Source organism: Podarcis filfolensis (genome assembly GCF_964270895.1).
Source record: "Podarcis filfolensis genome assembly, chromosome: 4".
Classification (NCBI taxonomy): domain Eukaryota; kingdom Metazoa; phylum Chordata; class Lepidosauria; order Squamata; family Lacertidae; genus Podarcis; species Podarcis filfolensis.
Window position 1 is genome coordinate 77,898,458 of NC_139607.1, and position 12,168 is coordinate 77,910,625.

At 42.1% G+C, this 12,168-nt stretch overlaps 1 protein-coding gene across 4 annotated transcripts in view; it reads right to left on the minus strand.

The window, feature by feature from the left end:
- Window positions 1-1,663: 1,663 nt before the first annotated feature.
- Window positions 1,664-12,168, minus strand: part of USPL1 (ubiquitin specific peptidase like 1) — a 362,686-nt gene continuing 352,181 nt past the window's right edge. For 3 of the 4 annotated variants that reach the window (XM_083609021.1, XM_083609023.1, XM_083609022.1), the window contains 7 exons: window positions 11,583-11,711; window positions 10,218-10,845; window positions 7,986-8,099; window positions 6,695-6,824; window positions 5,682-5,807; window positions 5,119-5,279; window positions 1,664-3,701 (listed from right to left, as the gene is read on the minus strand). In XM_083609021.1, coding sequence (XP_083465147.1) covers window positions 1,840-3,701; window positions 5,119-5,279; window positions 5,682-5,807; window positions 6,695-6,824; window positions 7,986-8,099; window positions 10,218-10,845; window positions 11,583-11,711 — 3,150 coding nt within the window. In that variant the 3' untranslated portion in view covers window positions 1,664-1,839. Of the gene's footprint in view, window positions 3,702-5,118; window positions 5,280-5,681; window positions 5,808-6,694; window positions 6,825-7,985; window positions 8,100-10,217; window positions 10,846-11,582; window positions 12,067-12,168 lie in introns of those variants that run through there. The other variant, XM_083609020.1, reaches the window with a different exon arrangement.

Sequence of the window (12,168 nt, forward strand, 5' to 3'; positions counted from 1 at the left end):
GTAGTTTCTACACAGCCTTTGGCAGCCTCCTAGGTTTAGCTCTAAGTTGGCATTACCTAACAATAAATACATCAGTTATGGAACAGATGCATTTAGGTGGCATGAAATCATTAAGTAGAGGTGGCGACAGGCCGACAAATAAATGTACTTGGACTCCCAAGATTCCCTCACCAAGTAAGTGATCCATTTTCTGGAATGTGAATAATCAATAGGTAAAAGGTAAAGGGACCCCTGACTATTAGGTCCAGTCGTGGCCGACTCTGGGGTGCGGCGCTCATCTCGCTTTATTGGCAGAGGGAGCCGGCGTACAGCTTCCGGGTCATGTGGCCAGCATGACTAAGCCGCTTCTGGCAAACCAGAGCAGTGCATGGAAACGCCGTTTACCTTCCCACCGGAGCGGTACCTATTTATCTAAATGCACTTTTGACGTACTTTCGAACTGCTAGGTTGGCAGGAGCAGGGACGGAGCAACAGGAGCTCACCCTGCTGCGGGGACTCGAACCGCCGACCTTCTGATCGGCAAGTCCTAGGCTCTGTGGTTTAACCCACAGCGCCACCCGCGTACCTCTTGAATAATCAATACAATGAAGTAAATGTGAAAAATGCAACACATTTTCTTGCTTCTCAAAGGGTGCTTAAAAACACAATGAGAAATATAAGTCAGTTTTAGACTGCCTCCACTTTTGAAAACAACTTTCTTTTCATTTTGATTGAAACTGGGTGTGTTTTAAAATGCCTTGATTCAAGTTTTAGTAGATTTGCTGATATCCCTTTAGGATGGTCCCAGAAATAGTATTTTTTATTTAACTAAATTTATATACTACTTGACTGTAATAAAACCCAAGTGCTTCCTAAATGACTCTTAAACCTCACAACTCATCTGAACAGGAGGGAGGGGCCCGGTTTCATACATCACTAAAACTAAGGCATGACCTGTTTAGCCAAAATGTGGTGTTTGTGAACATATGAATCCAGACAATCGGACTAACCATGGTCTGTCCAAACCAAACAACTTTGCTTAACCAAGGTTTGTTTAGCCACCCAATCTCTAGAACTTGGGCAAGCTACAGAGGCATAAAGCAAGAACAGCTGAAAACAAACCAACTTTCTAGAAGTAAGCCATGTCTTACTTGCTTATTGGTGAGACAACTCAGGTTCCCCTCACCCCAACAAATCAGGGTTAAAGCAAGCCATGGTTTAGCATTATGCGCAAACACAGCAATCACAAAGGACTATTATTTAATCAGAAAGAGCAGGCTGAAAAGATGTATGTTTATGTCACATTCTCTTCATTATTGATTTAGATGAAACTTGCTTCATTAGATATCTTTTGAGAACATAATTTTTTCTTTCAAGTGTACAAAACAAAATAATTTAACACACATAATTGTGGAAAAAAATAGAAACCTAACAGCTCTTTTTTAAAGAGCTGACTATGCCAATGAGAGTTTTGAGGCAAGCATCTGTCAGCAACTGTGCTGCCACACTTCTGAACATGATGCCACATATATACTTTTTCTTGATTTCTGTGGCTCAGCAATTATGCATTTTTCTTTGACGGCTCTTATGTGAATGTAATTCTACCTCAGTAACTTTTTACTGTTTGTCAAAACTCTACCTGTTATCACCTCTGTTTCAGACACAAAATCCAGAGTCTCGTCTCTTCCAGTTTGTCTTAATTTATTAATAATAATAATAATAAATCAACCTCATAGTAAAAAAACTTTCACATTTTTAAAAAATCCAAAGAACCACCATGTGCAAAATTAGCTTGGAACACAAGTTATGCTTTGCTTTAAAGCCATCTAACAGAAACATGTGAAATTGTTAAAACACAATTCACCATGCTAAGAGTGTTTCATCAAAGTGATGCAAGTCTTGAGTGTCAGCCATTATTGAATTCCGCATTGAACTAGGCAACAGTTCTTCTAGACTAAATTGTTTTGTTGGACTTTCAAAGTCGAGTTTCTTGGGGGATGATTTAAGTGACAGGTTTGCATGGTCCTCATATCCATTCTCCTTTACTGGACTATGATAATTATGGTCATGGTTTATTTCCTGTGCACCATATCCACATTCTTCTTCTTGTGGAAGTTCCAAGGAAGCAACAGATGTAGTGGGAGACAGCAGCTCAGATAAAATGTCATCAAAACTTGAACTGCTACACTGGGACATACTGGTGCTTAGAGAATTCACAGATTTACTATCTTCAACATCAATTTGGTGCTGCAGGGCATTTAACAAGCTCTGCAGGGAGTCACTTTCTTTCTGGGATTGAAGCTGTGACTGATCCTTCATCCTTTTCTTGGGAGAGCGCCTGTTTCGCACCTGAGCCTTCGCCACCTTATCCAGCGAAGCCAGTTTCTCCTTCTTAGCTTTCAGCTGCTGTTGAAGTTGTAGGCGCAGTCGGTGTGCTATTGTAACGCTTGACTCTTCAACATTCTCAGCCGATGTAAAGCTTTTAGTTTTATTGTGGCTCAGTTTAGGCCCAATCTGGTTACCCAAAGCAACCAGTGAGCCAGCGCTCTCCACCACAGTTCTTTTGCTTCCAACAATGTGATGCTTTTCTATAGGGGGTCTTGCAAAGAGAGTGGGTGAGGATGGAGGAGCAGACTTATGAGAAGAATCTAATGCCCTCTCCGTTAACTTCTCCCTTTGGTTTTTTGAATGTTTTGCTTGAAAACCATGAAAGTGGCTTGCCTGTCTACCAAGTGAAGTGAAGCGAGTTTCTTTTTTAACGGGCTTTTTACAGATCTCCGTGTTATTATAGGTTAATAAACTTTTGGGCATGAGAGGATGAGATCTTTCAAGTAAACCCTTTACCCAACTGCCTGTGAACGACTTCGTTCCGTTTTTAGGGGCCGAGTGAGAATAACTACTTGGGGAAGAAGCAGCACTAGCCTGGGAATTTGCTGTTGCTTCTCTCCAGTGTTCTACAGTACTATGTGCTATCTGTACACCATTCCCTGCTTTTGTTCTGCTGCTTTTGTTTTCTTGATTTGCTGTGTCCAAACTGCTGCTATCTTTGATAGGAACTTCAGGTTCAGCCCCTTGAACTGGTAACATTTCTGGTGAATAATGGCTATTGCTCAGAGAAACGACCGGCGTTATAAGCATGTTACTTGCATTGTTTGGCTGCCCTTGATGCAAGGGAGTACTGCCATTTTCAAGTAACTTGCACTCCTTCCCAGCAACATCTCTTTCAGAAGTAGTTGGAGAAACTTTAACTCCACCTGGATCATGCAGCTGCAATGTGTCCGTTCTGACTGTCATGTTGTTTTCCACTGCAGGGCTTTCGTCCAGTGGTTTACCTTCAGAGTCAAGTGGAACTTGTACAAGAGTCAAAGTTACAACATCATCATTGGCCAGGTTTTCCAAGCCGCAAAGCAAATTACTTTTGTTATTCGCAATCAAGTTTTGTGTCTCATTTGTGTGTGTATTCAAGTTATCGTCAGTGTGATAAATTAAAGGTGCGTTGCCGCCAGCCTTGCCATCAGCATATTTAAATGGAGAATTTGACTGTGCTTTTAGCAAAGGAACATTCGTAGCCACTTCACTTTCTAGCTGCGAATCCAGACCATTTGTCAATTGTGGCGGTTTTCTTTCCCAGATGACGATGTGAATCTCTGAAGGGGGAACGCCAAAGATCTTGTGTCTTCTGGAGTACGAACCCTTTAAGTCATCACACTCAAGCCATGTTTCTGAAAATGAGAAATGAACAGTTCAGAATTTTAGGATGCATAATCCCTCATCACAGTTCTCTGGAAATCACTGTTCTATTCATTTCAAAGTCTTTCAGCACTTTACTGGATAAACCAGCTTTGGAATATAGCCACAAAAATAAACAGCAACTAGCCTGCCCGCCCACACATACCTATGTAAGTCACAAACGGTCTCCAATTCTCTACCACTTTACAATGGCTTCCCTGCCTGGAAGCAATTTTTACTCACCACCGGAGATCAAGAAAACAGTTATTTAAAAGTCTGATGTGAGCATTTATTTCACCTCGCCAGAAAGTGTTCCTAATAATGGATATGAGTACTACAGTGGTATCTCGGGTTACATACGCTTCAGGTTACAGACTCTGCTAACCCAGAAATAATACCTCGGGTTAAGAACTTTGCTTCAGGATGAGAACAGAAATCGTGCAGCAGCAGCGCGGGAGGCCCCATTAGCTAAAGTGGTGCTTCAGGTTAAGAAGAGTTTCAGGTTAAGAACGGACCTCCGGAACGAATTAAGTACTTAACCCGAGGTACCACTGTACTTATTTTCATAGAATCATAGAGTTGGAAGGGACCCTGAGTCATCTAGTCCAACCTCCTGCAATGCAGGAATATGCAGTTGTCCCTTACGGGGAATTGAACCTGCAGCCTCTAACCAACTGAGCTATCCGGATGACTGGCTATAGGACTGATATAGGAACGGTTTTCGAGCTTTCTCTTATCTTAACCTTGGATCACCACACAGTAGAAGACATAAATGTTGGTCCTCTCTGAGAAGGGTTTTGAGGGAAAACCCTCCCCATTACTGTGGGAGGCTCCCAGGTGACTTTGGGGACAGGATTGGCAAGGGGATAATGGACGTGAGTGTGCTGGAACTACTTATTATGAAACAGTGATAGCTTATGTATACTGGGTTAGAAAAACTTACAACAGAACAGCACACATACTGCTAACTGGTCTACTACTTATGGCAGCCATGGGCAAACTCATCCCTCCAGCTGTTTTGGGACTACAATTCCCATCATCCCTGACCACTGGCCCTATTAGCTAGGGATGATGGGAGTTGTAGTCCCAAAACATCTGGAGGGATGAGTTTGCCTATGCCTGAGTTATGGGTTCCTAATCTCTTTCTTTTCTTCCCAGAATCATCTGAGGCTACCAACCAGGACTTGCAGCAAAAAGACAAAGTCCCAGGCGAATTGCAGGGGAGCTAAAAGGAAAAAGGAGAAAGCATAACAAAACAAGATTGAGCTTCTGCCTTTGAAGGACCTGAGAGGGCTGGAACACTCTGCGCAGTAAGCTTTTTCTTTTACATGTGTTTCCTGCTTTCTTTCCACCAGCCTGTGCAGACAGACACCTATTGAAGGACAGGTGATGGGAGTGCACTGTACTTACCATCTGAGTCCAAGATCCATGTTATGAAGTGTCTTGCCTCCTTCTGATACTGAACAACAGCTGTTACTTGGTAGGAATCTCCTTGAAACTGAAATGAGTAGGTCTCCAGATCACTACGTGGCAAGCCTTCCACAAAGTGCATCATAAGTACTGAGGAAACACTACCAAAGAAACAACAATTTGTAGCTTTAGAACTATGTAACTTATAGCATTATTAATATTGGACACATCATCCACACACAGCAGAAATAGCAACTTAGCTGCTTAGGAAACTCCATTTATGAAAGTTTCATAAGTGTCTCAAAAGCTTTTTATGAAACCACCCAAATAAGACTATTTGAGAGCTTGCAGAATGAGATTCCGTAAGCCATGGTTTTCAAATAGCAGAACCTTGGAGGTAGGCACAAATGTCTAGCTGGCAAATTCATAGTTACATGATGGGACCCAGCAAGGCTACTAATATTATGCCAGAACTGCATTTTCATACAACACTAGCAGCAGCTCATTGTCCACCTGTGATGTAGTTTTACTCACATCAGCAGCTTAATATGGTTCACACTTACTTTTCTAAAACCATTTCTCTTCTTTGAGATTTGTGATGACAGTTATTACAGGGACCAGTATGAACAGCTTTCAGCGGGTGCCATTCTGGGATGATATTTGTAAATGTTGTCAATGTCTTCTGACGCCTGAAATAAGAAATGATCCAGTGCTGTGAGAAAATTATTGCCAAGCTAAACCTGGGACATCCAGAAGAGTCATTCATATGAATGATCCACATTCAAAATTGCTCTGAACCTGCTGCAACCAAAAGCTTAAATGTAATTTTAAGTTCCAGGTTAAGGAAGTAAATACTGGCAAATTTCAGGGATTGCCCTAGGGTGGGAACGTTTACCCCATGCAACAGTTTTTGAAAGCTACAGGAACATATACCTGCTGCTTGCAGGTGACTGAAATACAATGAACAATGAATTTTCCAGTTTAAAGTAAGCTTGACTGTAAGCAGTGGTATGTCTGCAACAGAAACAGAAAAGCTATCTGTGGGTGTGTACATGATTCTCCCCTGCATGTGAACATAGCCTTGGAGTACTGTACTGCCAGCAAAATGTGCTGGTTGTTTAGGCTAGCAAATAGCCATTGGAGGGAATGTCTGTCAATATGGGGTGAGATATTATGCTCCTGGACTTGGTGTCTTTATCAGGGAATAGAATCAAGTAGAATGGGATGTATCTGGGAATCTCATTTATGTTGAGGCTAAACATGATGTTTGGGCTACAGTCATATATTGCAGTGTTCAGCTCTTGAATGCATACTTTAACTGGCATGATCAGTTCTGACCAACAGCAAGAAAAACTCAGGAATTATCAAGTACTGCAGAGCTAGCTTGTCTTTTCTGACAGCAAACACAACATTTTATGCTACGCTGTGAAAGAAGACGTATGGCATGCTCATAACACCCCATCAATCCTGCACATGTTCTGTTTGCAGAGAAAAATATAAAGACATCCACGCTGATTTGAAGATTAACATGTGCTTGTATTAAGGAAGACGAGAAAGAACTTCAGCAGAAACTAACCTGTCATTGACTTGGTAGCCACACTGTGAGCATTCGAATTTCCATGAATAAGAGTGGAGAAACAGTTTTTCTGTTTGAGGATCCTTCTTTAAAAGTAGAGGGAATGCAAACACTGGGCTTTCCTTGTTACCTTTGAAGAAAAGAAAGGGGTTGAGATACATGAAAGCGCCCTATAGGCATAATCTGTAACTGAAGCCTTGCAAAGAGTTTGGGAATTGGTGTTAGCTTGTGAAGCTCTGGAAAACTGCAGTCCAGACACACATCACAGACGTCTGATGTTCACAACATGGGGAAGGGTCATAGCTCAGTCTTACAGCACTTGCTTCTCATTCAGCGGATCTCAGGTTCAATCCCTGGCAGAACTGAGAATGTCCTCTATTTTAAATCCTGGAGAGTCGCTAACAGTCAGGGTAGACAACTAGATAGACCAATGGTTTGACTCAGTATAAGGCAACTTCCTATGTTCCTCTAAAGAGCCAGTGTGGTGTAGTGGTTAAGAGCGGTGGACTCGTAATCTGGTGAACCGGGTTCGATTCCCCGCTCCTCCACATGCAGCTGCTGGGTGACCTTGGGCCAGTCACACATCTCTGAAGTCTCTCAGCCTCACTCACCTCACAGAGTGTTTGTTGTGGGGGAGGAAGGGAAAGGAGAAAGTTAGCCGCTTTGAGACTCCTTAAAGGGAGTGAAAGGCGGGATATCAAATCCAAACTCTTGAAATCCCGGAGAGCTGCTACCAGTCAGTGAAAACAACACTGAGGTGAACCAATGGCTTGATTCTGTATAAGGCAGCTTTCCATGTCTTAAATGGAATCTGCATGTTCAGAGGCAGTATACCCTTAAATATTAGTTGAAAAAGGCATGGCCTTCACACTCAGTTTCAGAACTTGCCCAAGGCATCTGTTTGACCACTGTGGGAAGCCAAATGCTGGAGTAGATGGACCTTTGATCTCATTCAATAGTATTCTCCTTATGCCTAACTGAGGAATCAATGGCCCAGAAAACAGCTAGAACACACAAAGGCATTTGAAACCGGAATCCTATCTGAAGCTAATGACAACGAAAAGTCTGATGGACAGAAAGGAAGTACTAGCATTGTAATATATTAGCACCGAACTCTTGAGGAATGACTCTCTCTGGACACACAAAGAAACTAAAGATAAAGGAATTTTACAATACAGGGGGGGAAAAGAAAGTAGGTTTGGCACTAGTATACTGTCACGTTTGGAAGCTTAGCACTGTTATATGTAAAATAATAACGAAAATAATGAAAAACCCTTTAGCAATTACTTACCTAATTTACATTTAAGCTGTGGTTGAAGCTGGACAAAAATTGTATTTCTGATTTCATTCAAGTGTGATTCAGCTCTTGAAAGAACATCCAAAGGAACTTCCGAAACACATTCACCTGCACAAAACAGAATGATCCATCAACATTTTGTCTCCAGGAACTGCCATTTTTGTATTCTGTACCAACAATAACTGAGTATTTATTCCACTTATTAATGTATGTATATATACCACTTTAACATTGTCCTTGAGCTGGTAACACTATTAAATAGATGTAATTATCCTATTTGTTTCGTAGCTGTTATGGCTATACAAGTAACCAGACTTGAGATGCTCACAAATATCTCCAGTGCTGCGAAATCAGATTAATGCAACCATCTCTATAAACAACTATCCAAAGCTAGTGGCAAGTGGTGTCAACCACTTAAATCAACTAGGACATCTGCCAAAGCCAAACCTCTCATGAAGTGGCTTTCAAATTGCTTCCTGGAGAGCAATGGTGTCTTCAGAAGCTTATCAGGCAACCATCAAAGAGAAATGTCAGACAAGAGTCAATGGAAGACAGCTTGCCATCACTACTGATCTTTCCCTGGAACACAAAGCTAGAGGAGATGAGTGTGTTATAGGGTATACTGTCGCTCCCAGCAGAGCTACAGTGAGGCTCTGAGAGTCTACCTGGTACTTTATCTGAACCAAGCATGTGAGCTGGAACATGCTCTGGAATTATCTGTAGTGCACTGAAGGTTCTGAAGGAAACAATTCAGATGTTCCTTAACAGAAAAGCTGATGTGGAAAGCATAACCAAAAAGCAACATTCGAAAATGCATTGCACAAACTCCAAACTCCATGCAAGTATCTGATGTCAATAAACAGCACGATGCCTTCACAAAGCAAGCATTGCATCATCTGATGTGCCGTATTTTTCGCCCTATAGGACGCACCTTTTCCCCTCCAAAAATGAAGGGGAAATGTGTGTGCGTCCTATGGGGCGAATGCAGGCTTTCGCTGAAGCCTGGAGAGCGAGAGGGGTCAGTGCGCACCGACCCCTCTCGCTCTCCAGGCTTCAGGAAGCTATCCGCAAGCCTTGGGAGCTCCCGTCGGGCTCCCAAGGCTTGCGGATAGCAGCCTGCATCCTGAAGCCTAGGGCGCGCTACACAGCGCGCCCCGGGCTTCGTGCAGATATCGGGCAGCCCCACAAGCTCGGGGGACAGTGGGGAGGTGGAGCGCCGTCATCCTGCTATTCCCCGACCTGGTTTGTGGAGTTGCCTGCATCCCGAAGAGAGATGCCTGCATCCCGAAGCCTTCGGGCAGATATCCACAAGCCTGGGGAGACCGGTGCGACTTCCCGCGGGCTCCCTAGGCTTACAGATAGCAGCCTGTTCTGGGGGCTGGGGTCGGGGGAAACTCGGGCTTCCCCCGCCCCAGCCCCACGCCTGGGGGGTAAATAAACATTTTTTTCTTTATTTCCCCCCCCCAAAAAAAACTAGGTGCGCCCTATCGGCCGTGCGCCCTATGGGGCGAAAAATACGGTATCTAATCACACTGGGCAGATTCTGATGCCATTCACGGTAGAGGGAAAAGGAGGAGCAGCAACAGCCCATGCTGCTGTTCTATTGGTGGAACAGGTTTTGATCTAATAAGAGGTGTTCACTCATGTAAAAGAGGAGGCAATTGTTGTGGATCCCTCCTTCCTGTTGCAGTCCCTTGCCTCCCCCCCCAAATCTGTTACAGAGGGCTGGGGGACCCTCCAAAACAGCATGGAAGGAGTTGTGGAAGGCTAAAGTGGGAAGGGGAAATTGTTTTCTGATTTTTTTAAAAAATCACACCCCCATCTCTTATGTTACTGGGAAGTTATTATGTGAAAGGCAGTAGTGGCTATCACTCTTTTGACTTATCTGAGCAAATGTGGGGGGGTTTGCGGAAGATTAGTTTATGAAAGTAGAAATATAAAGCAAAAAACTACACCACCGCTTCTAAAAGACTGATTTTTTTACTTAAAGCTGGTTCATTTTCCAATGCTGAAGACTGGTGCACATACTAGAGACACAAACTTATTTGAGAAAGTAAGGAAAAAAGGAGGCTGTAAGGCCTGTATGGATTTTAAACCGTTATGCCGACTATAAAAGAAACAGCTGCATTGTCCAAGGCTCAGAGTTCTATACACCCCACTGATTTCTCTTCTTAAAAAAAAATATTTTGACAGCAAAAGGAAAAAAGACACTTGTGTTTGGCTTACCTCGTTGGCAAGTATTCACAAGTGCAGTTGCTTCGTTATATTTTGCAAATAGGCTCTGGATTACAGATACGTTTTCCAAGACTGATCCACTCAGAATCATTTTTAGTGTTTCTAAATGCACTAGGGCTGACAGAATGCAATCTAACCAGCAGAGAGCGTACACATTCCTCCACTGAAGCCACAATGGCTCTGGCCGAGATGGTTTGTCTTGATGCAGAATTTGAGACAATGATGAACCAATTTCAGGATCTGACAAAAGCTGTGCCTGAACACTAAAAATTTCCGGTGAACTTCCTTGAGCTGCCATTTTCATGTCCATTTGCTGCTCCACGGATTCTGTTGCACTATTAAAGTTCGGCTGACTGGCTTCTGGAAAGTCAGGCTGCCCTGACCGAGTCCCAAACAGATTATCTCCATTGCACTTGGGAGCAAGATCAGGTTTGAATGCCTTCTCATTTTCTATCAAGTTATCAGTCCTCGTCAGTTTTAAGTGTTGGGGAACAGCAGAGGTTACCAGGCTTGTGTCAGATGACTTTCTTTTCCTACAAGTGCCCTGAGATGGAGAATCCTTTTTATCAGTAGGAATTATAATGCTGCTTAGTGGTTCAAATCCCAGAGGGTAGATGCACTGAAAAAGAGGAGGGAAACACAAAGATATCTGAGTAAATTAATAACATGCAAAGTGGGTCTCAGGGATGCAATAGAGGGCTGTATACAGAAACAACAGCTATGCAACGCCTAATGAAAAATGAATAAAATCCAAATGTGTTTTAAATAGCACTTCTCTGAGATAGTAAGTTCTCTTTAGAATTCCATAACCCTTCACAGTCAACGGGACTATAAATTGGTTCATCGAAATCAGAAACATTTTTAGAAACATAAAAATTGGCTTGAAAGAGGGTATCTGCAAAGTAATATTTGGTTTTTCTCTCACTATTTTTTGAAAGGATATTTCTGAAATGTTTTTCTGGACATTTGATGTGCCTATTGCTGCTGCTCTCTTTTTTTTTCGACTTTTACAAAAAGGAATGAAATTTCTAGTTTTGATGAATTAGGGTTGGATTGGTCAGCGCTTAGGCTACATTCCCTTAGATCACCGCCCTCCCAGATTCTCCTACCGATTTAGCCTTTCCTCCTCCCACAACCACCACTTTTCTCTCCCTGTTCATCCCTAAGCACAAGCCATAATCTATCTATTCAAACATAATGTGGTTTAATGAAACCATTATTTTGTATGCCAAAGAGATACCCAGTTATAAAACGTTATGGCAACTACTTAGGAAATTAGCTTAAGTGTTCAGATTAAGAATTATGGATTATAGGAAAATTGGACCAATCCCAACTCAACAAGAAAGAGTGATGCACCTGTGGATTTTCACACAAGAAAATAGATTCTTCAAAACTGATGTGATATATTCTTAGACCTCGTATGAGGCCCTTCTTTTTGCAAGCTGGGCAACTTCCATCGAGAGTTACTTCTGCAGAATTGCAGTCCTGAAATGATGTAAAACAAACAACAAATGTGTTATTCTTGAGAGGCCAAATATTAAAACATGGTAAAATGACTTTCATAGCATTTATGTGTTTCAGAGTTAAATCTGACAGCAGTGAAACATAAGAAATCAAATACAGATGAGAGCAAACGATACTATACATAAATTGGCTTTTATATTGACTGTTTGGGCTATATGCACTGAACAAAATAGCCTTTACCATCAGTCTGACCGTGAAAATATAACCAGCAATAGATCAAATGTGTTCATAAACTTTTGGGGAATAGGTAACAACATTTGAAAGTAAATCTTTCGCCATTTCAATAAGATTTCCGTGGAAAAATAAATTTACAATTTTTTTTGAAAGGTCATATAAATTAGGCCAATAGAAATGAAAAACTCTCTCAAACTTGAGGAGGAGGAATGAAAAAAGAGAACTTTGCACAATGTGAAAGAGA